General features: G+C 35.6%; 1 protein-coding gene and 1 pseudogene across 1 annotated transcript; one reads left to right on the forward strand and one right to left on the reverse strand.

Moving 5' to 3' along the window:
* Window positions 1–6800: 6800 nt before the first annotated feature.
* Window positions 6801–7757, forward strand: LOC123856657 (olfactory receptor 51I1-like). The gene has a single exon (XM_045892802.1). The coding sequence runs from the start codon at window positions 6801–6803 to the stop codon at window positions 7755–7757; it is 957 nt and encodes a 318-aa protein (XP_045748758.1).
* A 3703-nt stretch (window positions 7758–11460) lies between these two features.
* Window positions 11461–12416, reverse strand: LOC123856486 (olfactory receptor 51I2-like; annotated as a pseudogene).
* Window positions 12417–13524: the final 1108 nt, after the last annotated feature.

Genomic DNA, 13524 nt, shown 5'->3' on the forward strand with positions numbered 1-13524 from the left:
TTCATTTCCCATCTTCAAAAAGATTTCTCAGATCTTGGGTCCAGATCCCAAAACCCTATAAAGATCCCAACCTGACCACCTTTTTCTAAAATACTATTAGGGGATGCCTGGGTGGCTCAGTTGGCTAAGCGTCTGCCCTTGGCTCAGGTCATGATCCCAAAATCCTGGGATCAAGCCCAGCATTGGGCTCTCTGCTTCTCCCTCTCTCTCTGCCTGCCATCCTCCCTGCTTGTGCTCTCTTTCTCTCTCTCTCAAATAAATAAATAAAATATTTTAAAAAATAAAAATACTATTAGGACTATATCAAATAGTGTTCTCTCTTAGTTTAATTAATAAATTATGGATCTAATTTATACTTGCATTCCCACCATGGCTCAAGACCCATAATTCATGATTTTCCTGCTTGGAGATCTCTCAGATGCAACATGAGGTAAATCTCATATTGGACTTGGTCTCCAATTTCTTTACACTGAGTTTCAAAATACTGAAATTATGTTTTATCATGAATAAGGAACACCTGTTTTTATGCAATTCTTTCATATTTGATATGATTAGAAAGACTTCCACTGGTGCAAATTTGCCTTATTAATAGAAAAAGTTTTGTCTTTAAAATCTTTTGACAAATCTTTACACTTCCGTGCATGTATGTTTATTTAGCATTTTTGAAAAGAAGTTAAAGAGGAATTAAATATGCAAAGTAGTTATACTTTGGTCCAGCAATTTTACTTGAGCATGTCTCCTATAAAAATACACACATGAATGCACAAAATGATATGTACTAAGATGGTATAATTATTCATATTTGTGAAATATAATCTGAAAAATCAGGAAGGTAGTTAAAACATTATATTATGTTCTTATTGTGCAATATTAACTATCTTTTAAAACTCAGAGGGACATTTTTTGTACTGTCATGGAAATATGCCTTTGATAAATCCTTGGGAGAAAAACACAAGGTATAGAAAGATACAGTCTGATGTCATGTACTATATTACTTTAATGTATTTTCTTTTTTTTTTTAAAGATTTTATTTATTTATTTGACAGAGAGAGAGAGAGAAAGCACATAAGCAGGGGGAGCAGCAGAAGGAGAGGGAGAAACAGGCTCCCTACGGAGCAGGGAGCCCGATGCAGGACTTGATCCCAGGATCCTGGGATCACGACCTGAGCCAAAGGCAGACGCTTAATGGACTGAGCCACCCAGGTGCCCCTATATATTTTATTTTCTTGCAGAAAGATAAATTTAAGCATGGTTTTGCTTTGTTACCTCTGGGGAAAATAATTGCTGTCTTTGCAACAATTAAATGAAACAATTATGCATATTTTAAGCTTTGACAGGATGCAGGTACTTATTTGTATTAATTTTTTTTTTTTAGAGATTTTATTTATTTATTTGAGAGAGAGAATGAGAGACAGAGAGCACGAGAGGGAAGAGGGTCAGAGGGAGAAGCAGACACCCCGCCGAGCAGGGAGCCCGATGTGGGACTCGATCCCGGGACTCCAGGATCTTGACCCGAGCCGAAGGCAGTCGCTTAACCAACTGAGCCACCCAGGCGCCCCTGTATTAAATATTTTTAAGTAGTTATTATTTTATTTGCTAAGAAGCTTAACATTTCCTAAACAGTTGATGTTATCTAAACATAGATCTGATTTACATGTCCTCACTCCAGCTTGCTTTTCATACAATAAGAAAGAAATTGCTCAGATCCACTGTGTTCCAAAAAAAAAAAAGAAAGAAAGAAAGAAAGAAAAAGCAAGCAAGCAAGCAAGCAAGCAAGCAAGCAAGCAAGCTTTTGGTTTCTCCAATACAAAAAGATGCTCTATGATGCTCCCTTCTTTCTCAGATTCCTTGGGTTGAAAATAAATTTAAGCTTCTTGGCTGTGAGCTGGGAACCCACAGGGCTTTGTTAATCTCAGCAGAGCTTTCCAGGCATCTGGGAGACCTCCTCTTGCTGGTTTGTGTAAACCACCATTAAACCACCAAGCCCTTGAAGTAAAACTGTTTCTGCACACTGAGCTGTGGAGTTCTGTGTCTTCTCTGGAGGGACAATCCTGCCAACAGACACATCTGAAAGTGAAAAGGTCATTCACTGTGTAGTAAGTAATATCAACTACCATTGTAAATGTCCTTTCAAGTAAACAGGTATAACAAGAACCAGTTTTCCAGGGTAAAGAGACCAACAGGAATGCTTAGTGTTGTTGAGTTAGGGTATGTGAGATTTGAGGATTAAATTGGAGAATTCTGTGTTTGATAAATAGTACATTTTAAAGTTAAATGATTGGTTTGACTTCCTCGGTGTTTTCTTCTAAGTAATAATTGTTGTAGTGATGATCAATTTAAAGAGTATTTGTTAATGCTGTATATGCATATTGTGATTACACAGCTAGTAGTAGATTCCCAGATATCATGGACTGTGTTTCTTGATTTGATAGCTTTCCCAGGAATCCTGAAACTGATGTCTCATGAATATATCTTGCAAACATGCATCAGATTTGACTAAGTTGTCATGCTCTGTCTTTAGGTGCTGAACCATGGAGAACATCAAATGCTTTTGCAAATTTTGAAGCTTCCCTCCCCACCTTATTAAGCAAAAGAGCTTTTCCCAATCTAAATGTTAAGTTTATGCCTACTGGTGATAACTGTCATCTTCTTTACAAGTTTCAAAATATTCAAATGAGGATTTGTATTTGGGAAAATGACCATTGACTTGTTGATCTGCAGTTTCAACCCTGTATTAGTAATACCAGATTCCATAATATCCTAATCTAAGTTCTCTGTAAAGTCACAGTAATTTTGCAGAATTACACGAGGAATGTTGTTCCTTTACACAGGAAGCATATTTGCTTTTCCCAAACTGATGTTTCTTTAGAATTCTCCTTAAATTCCAACTCATCATTGAAGCCGTCCCCAATATTCCCAAGTTAAAAATTTATGAAGTGATTTAGATATGGATGTGAATTTGGTTTATACCTCTGAATCAGACCTCAACACATTAGTCCACAGTAACTTTTGTTAAGTTTTTTTTTCAATTTTGTCAGCATTATAATAGCTCTTTTTCTGTTTTCTGTTTAATCTTTCTAAAATGATTACCCATATCTTGACAATAAAGAATATTAAATCTCACAAAGATTAAATGACCCCCTAGGTTACGTAAGGGTGAAATGGCAAAGCCAATTTTTAAACCATCATAATTTAGTTTCTTTCATAGTGCTGTTTTACTTGAATCTCCAACTTAATGGTACCTGACACAAACAAGGTTCTCATTAAACAGTACATAATTGATATAAGGTAGTAGAACAGAACATAACACAATATAATATAACATAATGTAACTTCAAAAGGGAAAGAGGTAAAATAAACTTTCAACAGCTGATATAAGAATGGATTTGGAGCGAGGTCTTTTCCTTGACCAAAAAAAAATTATTATATTTATATATAATATATTATAATATGTCATTTATAATTTTATATTATAAATATATTGTATTTATATATATTTAAATAATGGTTTGTGTTATATATATTTATATATAAAAATAATATATAATAATAAAAGCAGGGCTAATGAGCTGGAATCAAATGCATTATATTCAATTTGTTGTTTGAAGCTGGAGTTATGGTAAAGCAAGAAGCTTTTATGCTAATAACTAAGATGCATGCATACCAGATACACATACGTGAATGAATGTGTGGTTTTTATTTTTTGAATTGTAACATTTTATTCCTTTACAAAAATGCTATCTGAAAAAATATGGCAAAATGTTAATTCTGTTAAAGGTAGGTGGTGCATACATGGTTATCTTTTAAATTGACTTACTTTTCTGAGTTTCTGAAATCTTTATGTAGGTGCTTATGTGTAAGAGCAGGATATTTTTATAACTAGGTGTGTTACATGTTTTTAACCTACTGCTACTAGGGGCACTTCTCATTTATACATGTTTAAAATAGAGCCTTTAAAAATCAAAGTGAAACCTTCTTAAAAATTTGTGTATGAACATAGCTTCTGGTTGGACTTTGAGGGAAAAATACATACACATATACACACATATATAATGCACTCAATATTCATATATTATTTATATGTACATTATTTTATATAAAATATTTATATTGATTATTTAGTTTGTTTTCTTATAGAAATTCAAGTACTGGGACCAGGAAATATGTATTGACTTCCCCACTAGTATAATGAAAATGGGCCAGGTATCAGTTATTCTTTAATTAATTTTTTCTAAAATTTTCTTTCTTTCCTTTCTTCTTCCCTCCTTATCTTTCCCTCCCTCTTTTCTTTTCTTATTTTCATCCCTTCTTTCCCTCTGTACCCCTGTCTTTTTCTGCCTCTCTATCTCTCTTTCTGCTGCCTCTTTTCTTTATACAACATATATTCAAGCTTCTTTTATTGACCTGGAATATTGGTTTGATCAACTATGACCTTACTGCTTTTTCACAATTCTTTCAAAAATATAAATAACACATGGAAGAGATTTGATAGCTATAGATAGATAGACTGACACATATGTATATATAATTTAGTTTATATATATATATATCACTTCTCTCATATACTATAATGTTTAATAAAATGGATACATGGTTTTAATATGAAATCTTAGACTATAAAATAATGTGAGATTTTATTATTTTGCAGAAATATTTTAATATTTCATATTGATCACTGTATGTTCTAGTGAAGTTAGGGATTTTTCTAATGTCTACAATTCGCTTACACATACATTTGTATTGTGTTAGGTATTATGAAAGCCAAGAAACAAATGCTTATTGGTAAGTTTTAGTCAGTGAGTGTGTGGTATGCTTTTGTTTTACCTCATACAATTAATCCTCACAGCACCATTTAATTTAGTAAGGTTATTACAAATTTACTGAAAAAAACCCTGAGATTTAGTGAAATCAAGCAAATTACTTCAATCATTCTTAAAGAAGTCAATCATTTACTTATATAAATTGTTTATCATAATACATAAGATTTTTCAGGAAAAAAAATCTCATTTTGAGAAATAAAGAAGCTTGTAATCTCAAGTACTTGCAGACTAGTCCACAGAGCAGAAAAATAATTACAAATTCAAAACTTTGTGGGTGTAATGATAGAAGCATTAAAAGGTACCAAAGAAGAAAGTTTGTTTAATTCTCTGTGAGGGGATTAAGGAATACTTTCTAGATGAGATAAATTTAAGATTAATTTTTAAGACTGAAGAGAAATTCACGAGGCATGTAATAGAGAGGGATATTTCTGAAGAAAGCACAAGAAAAAGTTGTAAGCATCAACAGGGGTTATATTAGCCCTTATGCTTAGGGTATATACTTGAATTTCCTCTGAAACATCTGAGTAGAGATATCTATGGGTCAGCTGAATATATATTCAGAAAACATATCTGTGTTGAGTATGAAAATTTGGGAGTTAACTGAAACCTTCAGAGTACTCAGTTTGCCCAGAAATTTTATATGATTCAGAAGAGAAGAGGAGCAGATAAGTAAACCAGTTTGAAATAGAGAAGCTATGCTTTTTGTCCAAAGGCAGCTTTAGATTTCTAAGGGATAGAATGCGTGTAGGGTGCTACAGCTCTTTGAAGACACTGTTGACAAAAATGTTAAAGAGGACATAGAGCTTTTTATTTTTTTTTCGGTATGGGATGTGGACCATTTAAATCAGAGTCAGATAGGTGAATGTGTAAAAAACATAGCCTGGCACTCATCTCAGATATAATAAATTTCTGGTGATGTGGTCAAGTTATTTCACAAATGACAGTGACATTTCCTTTATGAATGAGTTGAAAGGAAGGATTTGGAGAAGATATCCTGAAGAGATACTTTTTGATGTACTACAGATTTAGAATAATTAAAAAGTTATCCTTCATACAAAAATCATATTTTTGGTCAACTTTATTGAGGTGGAACTTACCTACAATAAAATTGTCACTTTTAATAGTAGAATTTGAAGAATTTTTTAAAAGCATATAAAGTCATGTAATCAGTCATGGTATGGGACATTTTTATCTTTTGCAGCCAATCTCTTCACACTCCTGGCTCATCTCTGAAACTTCTGATCAACTATTACTACGATGTTGTCTTTTCTAGAATTTCATATAAATGAGGTCGTACAACATTTGATCTTTTATGTTTGTTTCTTTCACATGGTGTAAGTGATTCATTCATGCCATTGCATCTATTAGTAATTTCTTCCTTTTCAATTTAAATTATATGGATTGGCCACAGTTTTTTTGTCCAATCAGTAGTGGTTATATATTTGGTTTCTTTTTTTTTGCTATTATGAATAAAGCTGTTATGAATAAATGTGTACAAGTCTTTGTGTGAATATGAATTTTTATTTCTTTTGGAAAAACTCTTAGATGATGGTAACCGTATGAGAAGTGCATGTGTAATTTTATAAGAAACTGCCAAAATGTGTTCCAAAGAGGCCACACCATTTATGTTCCATATATGAAAGTTCCTGTTGTTCACATCCTCACCAACATATAGCATTTTCAGTTTAATTCTAGCCATTCTACTAATAGTATCTTATTGAATTTCTCATTTACATTTACTTAATAAACAATGACGATGAGCATCTTTTCATGTTTGCTTAATTGCCATCCACATATCAAAAGAAATAATTATGAAGATAAAAATATAAATTCAATTTTGAGTTCTCCATATCTTAATTTGATAATTCTGTGCATTAATAATCTATTTACTTTAAATTTGGCTTTCAAATTTCCTGACACATGGTCTCTCCTTTATAGGTTTGCAAGCATCTTGGACTACTGTCCTACATACATCCTACCATGTTGGCTTTTAATAGCACTGCCTCTAATTGGCCTACTTTCTCCTTCATTGGTATTCCTGGTCTGGAGGCTGCACATATATGGATCTCCATCCCCTTCTGTGTCCTGTACCTCATAGCCCTTGTGGGTAATGCTCTTCTGCTTATCCTAGTTACAGCAGAGCAGAATCTTCATGAACCTCAGTTCTATTTTTTGGCCGTGTTTGCCCTTACTGACCTAGGCCTTTCGTTGTCTACAATGCCTAGTGTCTTGGCTGTCTTCTGGTTTGATGCTCGCCATGTTGGCCTGGATGCCTGCCTAACCCAAATGTTCTTCATCCACACGCTGTCCTCAGTAGAATCAGGTGTCCTGGTGGCCGTGGCTTTTGACCGTTTGGTAGCTATCTGTGCTCCACTAAATTACAACAGGATCCTTACTCACTCTACTGTTGCCTGCCTTAGTGGAGCTGCCCTCGTACGAGGTGCCACTCTGCTGGCTACTCTGCCTTTTTTCCTTAGGACCTTTCCTTTCTGTGGGGCCAATATCCTCTCACACTCTTATTGCTACTATCCAGATGTGCTGAACCTGGCTTGTGGGGATGTCTCTTTCAGCAGTGCCTATGGATTTGTTTTTGTACTCTGCACGTTTGCAGCGGATGTGGTCTTCATCTTAGCTTCGTACGTGAAGATCTTGGGCACTATTATGAAACTGGAGACTCAAGACAGAAACTGGAGATCATTGCACACCTGTGCCTGTCACCTATGCACGGTGCTTGTGTTTTACCTGCCCCTCATCAGCTTGGCAATGCTGCATCGCTATACCCAGGACACTTCTCCAATTCTATACACCACCATGAGTAATGCCTACCTCCTCATGACACCACTGCTCAACGCTGTCGTCTACAGTCTCAAATCCCAGCCAATCCAGGCTGCCCTGCACAAGCGATTTTGGGTGCAACGTGTTATTGCTGGGGAATGATGTTTTTTTTTTTTCTCTATATCAAAAGGAATGACCAATGAAAAAATGCTATTCAGGATCTAATATGTGCTAAGTAGTATGCTAAGCACCATGAATTCAAAAATAAAAAATACTTTAGTCTTCCCCTCAAGAAATACCTAATCTAACTAAGGAGGGAGAGAGAGGCAGAATGCTTGAATAAATGATCATAACTGTGGTCATGAATGATGACTGTTTGGTAGTGGTAAGGAGAAATGGCAACAGGAACCCAAGCTCAATGTGTTTGGTGTATGAGTCAGATGAAAATCACATTGCTCCATGTGCTAAATTGAGGACTTTAACTCTGGATTGTAAAAGGTCAATGAGGGGCTAGTTTTATAGAGAAAACAGGATGTTGCCTGATTCTTGACTGCCAATGTTGTTTAAGTTGAAGCATGAAAATTCAAAATTGATGATAAATTTATGACTATATGTTTATTTCCTGTCTACTACTTGTAGTCGGATACTGTCTAATATCTGAACATTCTGACTTTTAACAAAATATAGAGAAGCTGTCTGAAAAGAATAATATATAAGAATCTGAGAAATGGTTATTGTTACTCATCTTGCTTACTCATTCAGAATTCATTCTTTATTTAGATTTTGTTTTATTTCCCATTTCATACTGAGAGTAGATAGGGTTATATTCTGACGGCTGAAGGAAGGATACATCTCCTTTTTCTAACTCTCCAAGAGGAAAAATGAATTAGTTTATTCTTTTCTCAGGTCAACTCTTGAAATTAGAGTCATAAGCAAATGAAGAATTGTCTTGCATAGAGATAAGCATAGGAGGCAAATTACAGAGAGACACTTAATTGTCCATGGCAATGAATAAGCATGTGGTAAAATTAGCAAGAATTTCAAGCTACTTTAAGAAAGTTTTGAATGAATTTCTAAATGATAGCCCAAGTAATCAATCAGAAAATATTTTCAATATCTGTTTGACATATTCAGTAGACATCAGAATCACATAGAAGACATAAAAGTAATATTCATACCAATGGAAACCAGGAAACAGCAGCAAACCATGTTGCAGAAGGTAGTCATTGAGTTTGAATCTTGGTTTAAATTGTTAATATGAATTCAGAGGAAAGTAAGCTAGTGAGGACCGGGTTCATCAGGAACTTCTGTCTGCAAGGCAGACAAGATCAAGAGAAGAAAGATTAGAGAAGCTTGAAACCTATCTCAATTCCAAAAGCATTGAGTAAACTATAATCTGTTAGGTATTAATGGGATAAAAGCAGTTATTTTTAAAAAGTATGGTCTTTGCCTTTATGGAGATATTACTTGAGAAGTGTACTCTACACCCTGAAAAAATAAAATGAAATTCTGATTCTTAAACTGCTTCTTCATCTTTTAAGGCCTGGTTTAATCTTTTTATTTATTGTGAGTCTTTCTAGTCAAAAACCTCTTAACTCTGACTTCACTAAGTATGCATGTAGAGAACAGGGGATCATTTCACAGCAACTATTTCATTTTTTGAAAACAGTGCACAGTTTTCCTCTGAGGAACTCCTTACTTGTCTGTAGAGTTTGGGTGAGACCAATAATATAAAAATTCTAGTAAATCCCTCCCCTATTCTTTCAGCTGCAGATACTAAAAACTGAAGAAATTCTCCTTCATGTTTTATGCTAGAGTTAGTGTGAAAGAGTCCCCTTTCTGTTTGTAACACTGGAAAGAGACCATATCACATGTGGTCATCATCTTCCATAGCTTTGTGGAAGCAATGCTACATTGGGAGAGCATGAGTAGAATAGAAGCAGACATGAGAGGTTGTTCCAGGAAAAAAAAAAGTGATATGACAGTTTTGAGTCCTTACACTCGGGTCCTGAGATCCTTCCTTTGAATCTGTGACCTATTCTGATATTTTGGTTCACATTCCTTTACTTATAAATAAAATAGTGACGCAACTTAATGGCATGTCCTGTTTATTATGAGGTGAGTTGAATAGTTTATTTGATTCTGTCTTAAAATATGGTCAATTTATTCCTGTTTTGTCTCACTCACTCAGTAGTACTTCTCTAAATGGTGGCATTTTTGTCTGATTCATCTGTCCCATAAAGTGTGGCATATCGTGAATGCCAAGAATAGTTGTGTAAAGATGTAAAATAAGGAGGAATGAAGGACAAAAGCTGAAAAACAAAAGCAGAATTAAATATGATTACTGAATCAATAAATTAATGAACCATTAATTAATGTTCATTATGTTATGAATTAACATAACTTGATTAAAAGTGGATGAAATAATAATGTCCAGCTGTGCTCTGTTGAAGTTAATTTGGAGGCATCACTAGTATATATAGAGAATTTGAAGCCTGTCCTTGATCTGCAATGACAATATTGAGCGTATAAATATGATAACACAAATATGAAATATGTAAACCTAGTCTGAAGCTTTTTACACATTTGCAAATAAAAACATTTTATAAAATATATATAAAAAGAGACCTTTAAATATATCTTTGAACTGGAGAACAACTATATTATTCTCTGGTCACCTTTGATATCATCATCTGAATTATAGAAGGCTTTATTCTTTTGTATTTTTGTTTAAATCCTGACTTGGCCTTTGTCCTCTACCATATTTTTGGTCTAGAATGAAGTGGTTAATATTTATTGAACATTTGCAATATGCCAGACATTGTTATAAACACATTACATTAATTATCACATTTCTTCTTATACTGTCCTTAAAAGTAGATATCACTATTAACTTCTTTTCGCTGATGAGGACACTGAGGCACAGAAATCTGGGTCACTATGATCCCTGGATACATAACAGATAAGTTACAGAGTCCTGATTTTAATTTTTTTAAAGATTTTATTTATTTATTTGACAGAGAGAGATATAGCGAGAGAGGGAACACAGCAGGGGGAATGGGAGAGAGAGAAGCAGGCTTCCCGCTGAGCAGGGAGCCAGATGCGGGGCTCGATCCCAGGACCCTGGGATCATGACCTGAGCAGAAGGCAGATGCTTAACAACTGAGCCACCCAGGTGCCCCACAAAGTTCTGATTTTAGCTTAAGCACTATATACTTATATCTTCAACTAAATATGAAATCTAAATTAATACAACCTGAGAAAATCAAGTATACATTACATAAATGATAGATTTTAAGGTATCTGCTTTGTTACATTTTTGCCCTAATCTTTCACTGAATTTTTGTGTTATATGGGGTTAATACTGGTATGGTTTCAGAAAAAGAATCTTAAAATATGAAACAAATTTAAATAAAAATTATGAAAATAAACCTTCCTTTCTCTCATTTGGAATATTTCCCTCTATAATATCTCAAACTGCCCAAAGATAATAAATGTCTGTACAACAATATAAATATTTTATTTTAAATCAGATTTCAGCCATATAGCTATATAGGAGGGAGTCTCAGAGAGAGATATCTATAGGATTGTTTAGATTGAAATGGGCTCATAGGTAAGTGGTGTAAACACCAAGAACGACATATATATGAGTGAAGGTGAAATGAGCTTTAGGAATCTTTCTTGATCTAATATTTAAAACTAGAGGGGAATATTATGTTTCTAGAAATACTATGGTAAACCATATAGAGATGTACCAAATAAAGTGCCTCAGAACACATGAAAATAGTGTCTGTTGGTCCTTTTTTTTTTTCAATATCCCTGGTACCTTTCAATCAGTCCCTCAAAGGGATTCCACTCTGTTCCATCATCTTATCTTGAGTACAAACAGTCTACATAATGCCCTTCTAATCTGTTTTGTTTTCACACAATAATCCAGAAGGTTGAGGACAGGTGTGAGGAAAAGGAAAATGTTGGACACAGTGACATGGGGGAGAGGGGAGTGGTATTTGCCTATCCTGTGGATTAGAGCTAAGGCAATAAATGGGACATGGAAAATGAGGACAGTTACAATATGGGAGATGCATGTGTTGAGTGCCTTAAGCCATCCTTCCCTGGAAGCAATGCCCAGAACTGTCTTCAAGATCAAAGTATAAGACAGAACAATAAAGACAGAGTCAACACCAAAGGAGCAGAGAACTAATGCCAGCCCATAAATGATATTCACATGAATGGACCCACAAGCTAGCTTCATCATGTCAGGGTAGAAACAGAATAAGTGGGATAGATTGATGTTCTTACAGAAGGGAAGCCATTTGAGCAGGATGGGCAAGGGGGCCATCAGGGCCACTCCTCAAGCCACAGCAGCCAATCCCATCTGAGTAATGTGGGAATGCATCAGGACAGCAGTGTAGCGCAGTGGATTGCATATGGCAACAGAGTGGTCAAAACCCATGGCCAGTAGGATGGCTGACTCCATGGAAGAGAAGGTGTGAATGAAGAATGAATGAAGAACATTTGAGCCAGGCAACCATGGAACTCAATCCTTCTGTGGTTGAGGAGAAAGACATTAAGTACAGTAGGCAGTGTAGATGCTGACACGCCTATATCAGTGGTTGCCAACAGGGACAAGAACACGTATTGAGGCTCATGAAGGCTGAGATTCTTGTGTATTATGTGAATAATGATGCTGTTCCCCAGAATGGTAATTACATACATGATGCCCAGTGGGATGGAGATCCAGATGTGAGACTCCTCTAGCCCTGGGATTCCTGAAAGAAGGAAGAAGGGTGGCTGGTAGTAGGTGCCATTGAATGTAGACATGAGGCTAAACCTAAAAAAGAGAGCAGGTGTGGGAAAATCAAGTGGTAAATTAATTCAAGTTCGTTCAATGGTTCAAGAGAGAGTCTAGAGGCAGAAATAAACTAAGTATCTGTTGCATGCAGAGCAAATTCAGTTTAATTCAAAAAGCCTGTATCAGTAATTTTTAGGTGATTTATAACTGCTATCTTGTGGGCAATTTTGTTGATGCAATGATAGTCTCCAAATACACTACCAGACAAACTAAGCAAGTTTTGAACAGAAATGCTCACAGAACAAATTAAGAGTCGCAAGTCATGTGGTTAACTTAGTTAATTTGAAATACACAGTGAGAAGCAGAAGAGCAGAGGGGGGTTGATTAACACACTTAGAATAGTCTGCAAGTGACTACTGGGTATTTACCCCAAAGATACAAAAGTAGGGATCCGAAGGGGTACGTGCACCCCGATGTTTATAGCAGCAATGTCCACAATAGCCAAACTGTGGAAAGAGCCAAGATGTCCATCGACAGATGACTGGATAAAGAAGATGTGGTATATATATACAATGGAATATTATGCAGCCATCAAAAGGAATGAGATCTTGCCATTTGCAATGACGTGGATGGAACTGGAGGGTATTATGTTGAGTGAAATAAGTCAAAAAGAGAAAGACATGTATCATATGATCTCACTGATATGAGGAATTCTTAATCGCAGGAAACAAACTGAGTGTTGTTGGAGTGGGGGGTGGGGGGGATGGGGTGACTGGGTGATAGACACTGGGGAGGGTATGTGCTCTGGTAAGCACTGTGAATTGTGCAAGACTGTTGAATCTCAGATCTGTACCTCTGAAACAAATAATGCAATATATGTTAAGAAAAAAAAAAAAGAAGGTAGCGGGAGGGGAAGAATGAAGCGGGGGAAATCAGAGGGGTAGACGAACCATGAGAGACGAGGGACTCTGAAAAACAAACAGGGTTCTAGAGGGGAGGGGGGTGGGAGGATGGGTTAGCCTGGTGGTGGGTATTGAGGAGGGCACATTCTGCATGGAGCACTGGGTGTTATGCACAAACAATGAATCATGGAACACTTCATCTAAAACTAATGATGTAATGTATGGGGATTAACAT

This window comes from Mirounga angustirostris, unplaced genomic scaffold (genome assembly GCF_029215605.1).
Source record: "Mirounga angustirostris isolate CCGP_5_RB_7025 unplaced genomic scaffold, mMirAng1.0.hap1 SCAF_13, whole genome shotgun sequence".
Classification (NCBI taxonomy): Eukaryota; Metazoa; Chordata; class Mammalia; order Carnivora; family Phocidae; genus Mirounga; species Mirounga angustirostris.

What these genes read in the sequence shown, in the direction of transcription:
- LOC123856657 (XM_045892802.1), top strand. Translation starts at nt 6,801, where the DNA reads ATGTTGGCTTTTAATAGCACTGCCTCTAATTGGCCTACTTTCTCCTTC.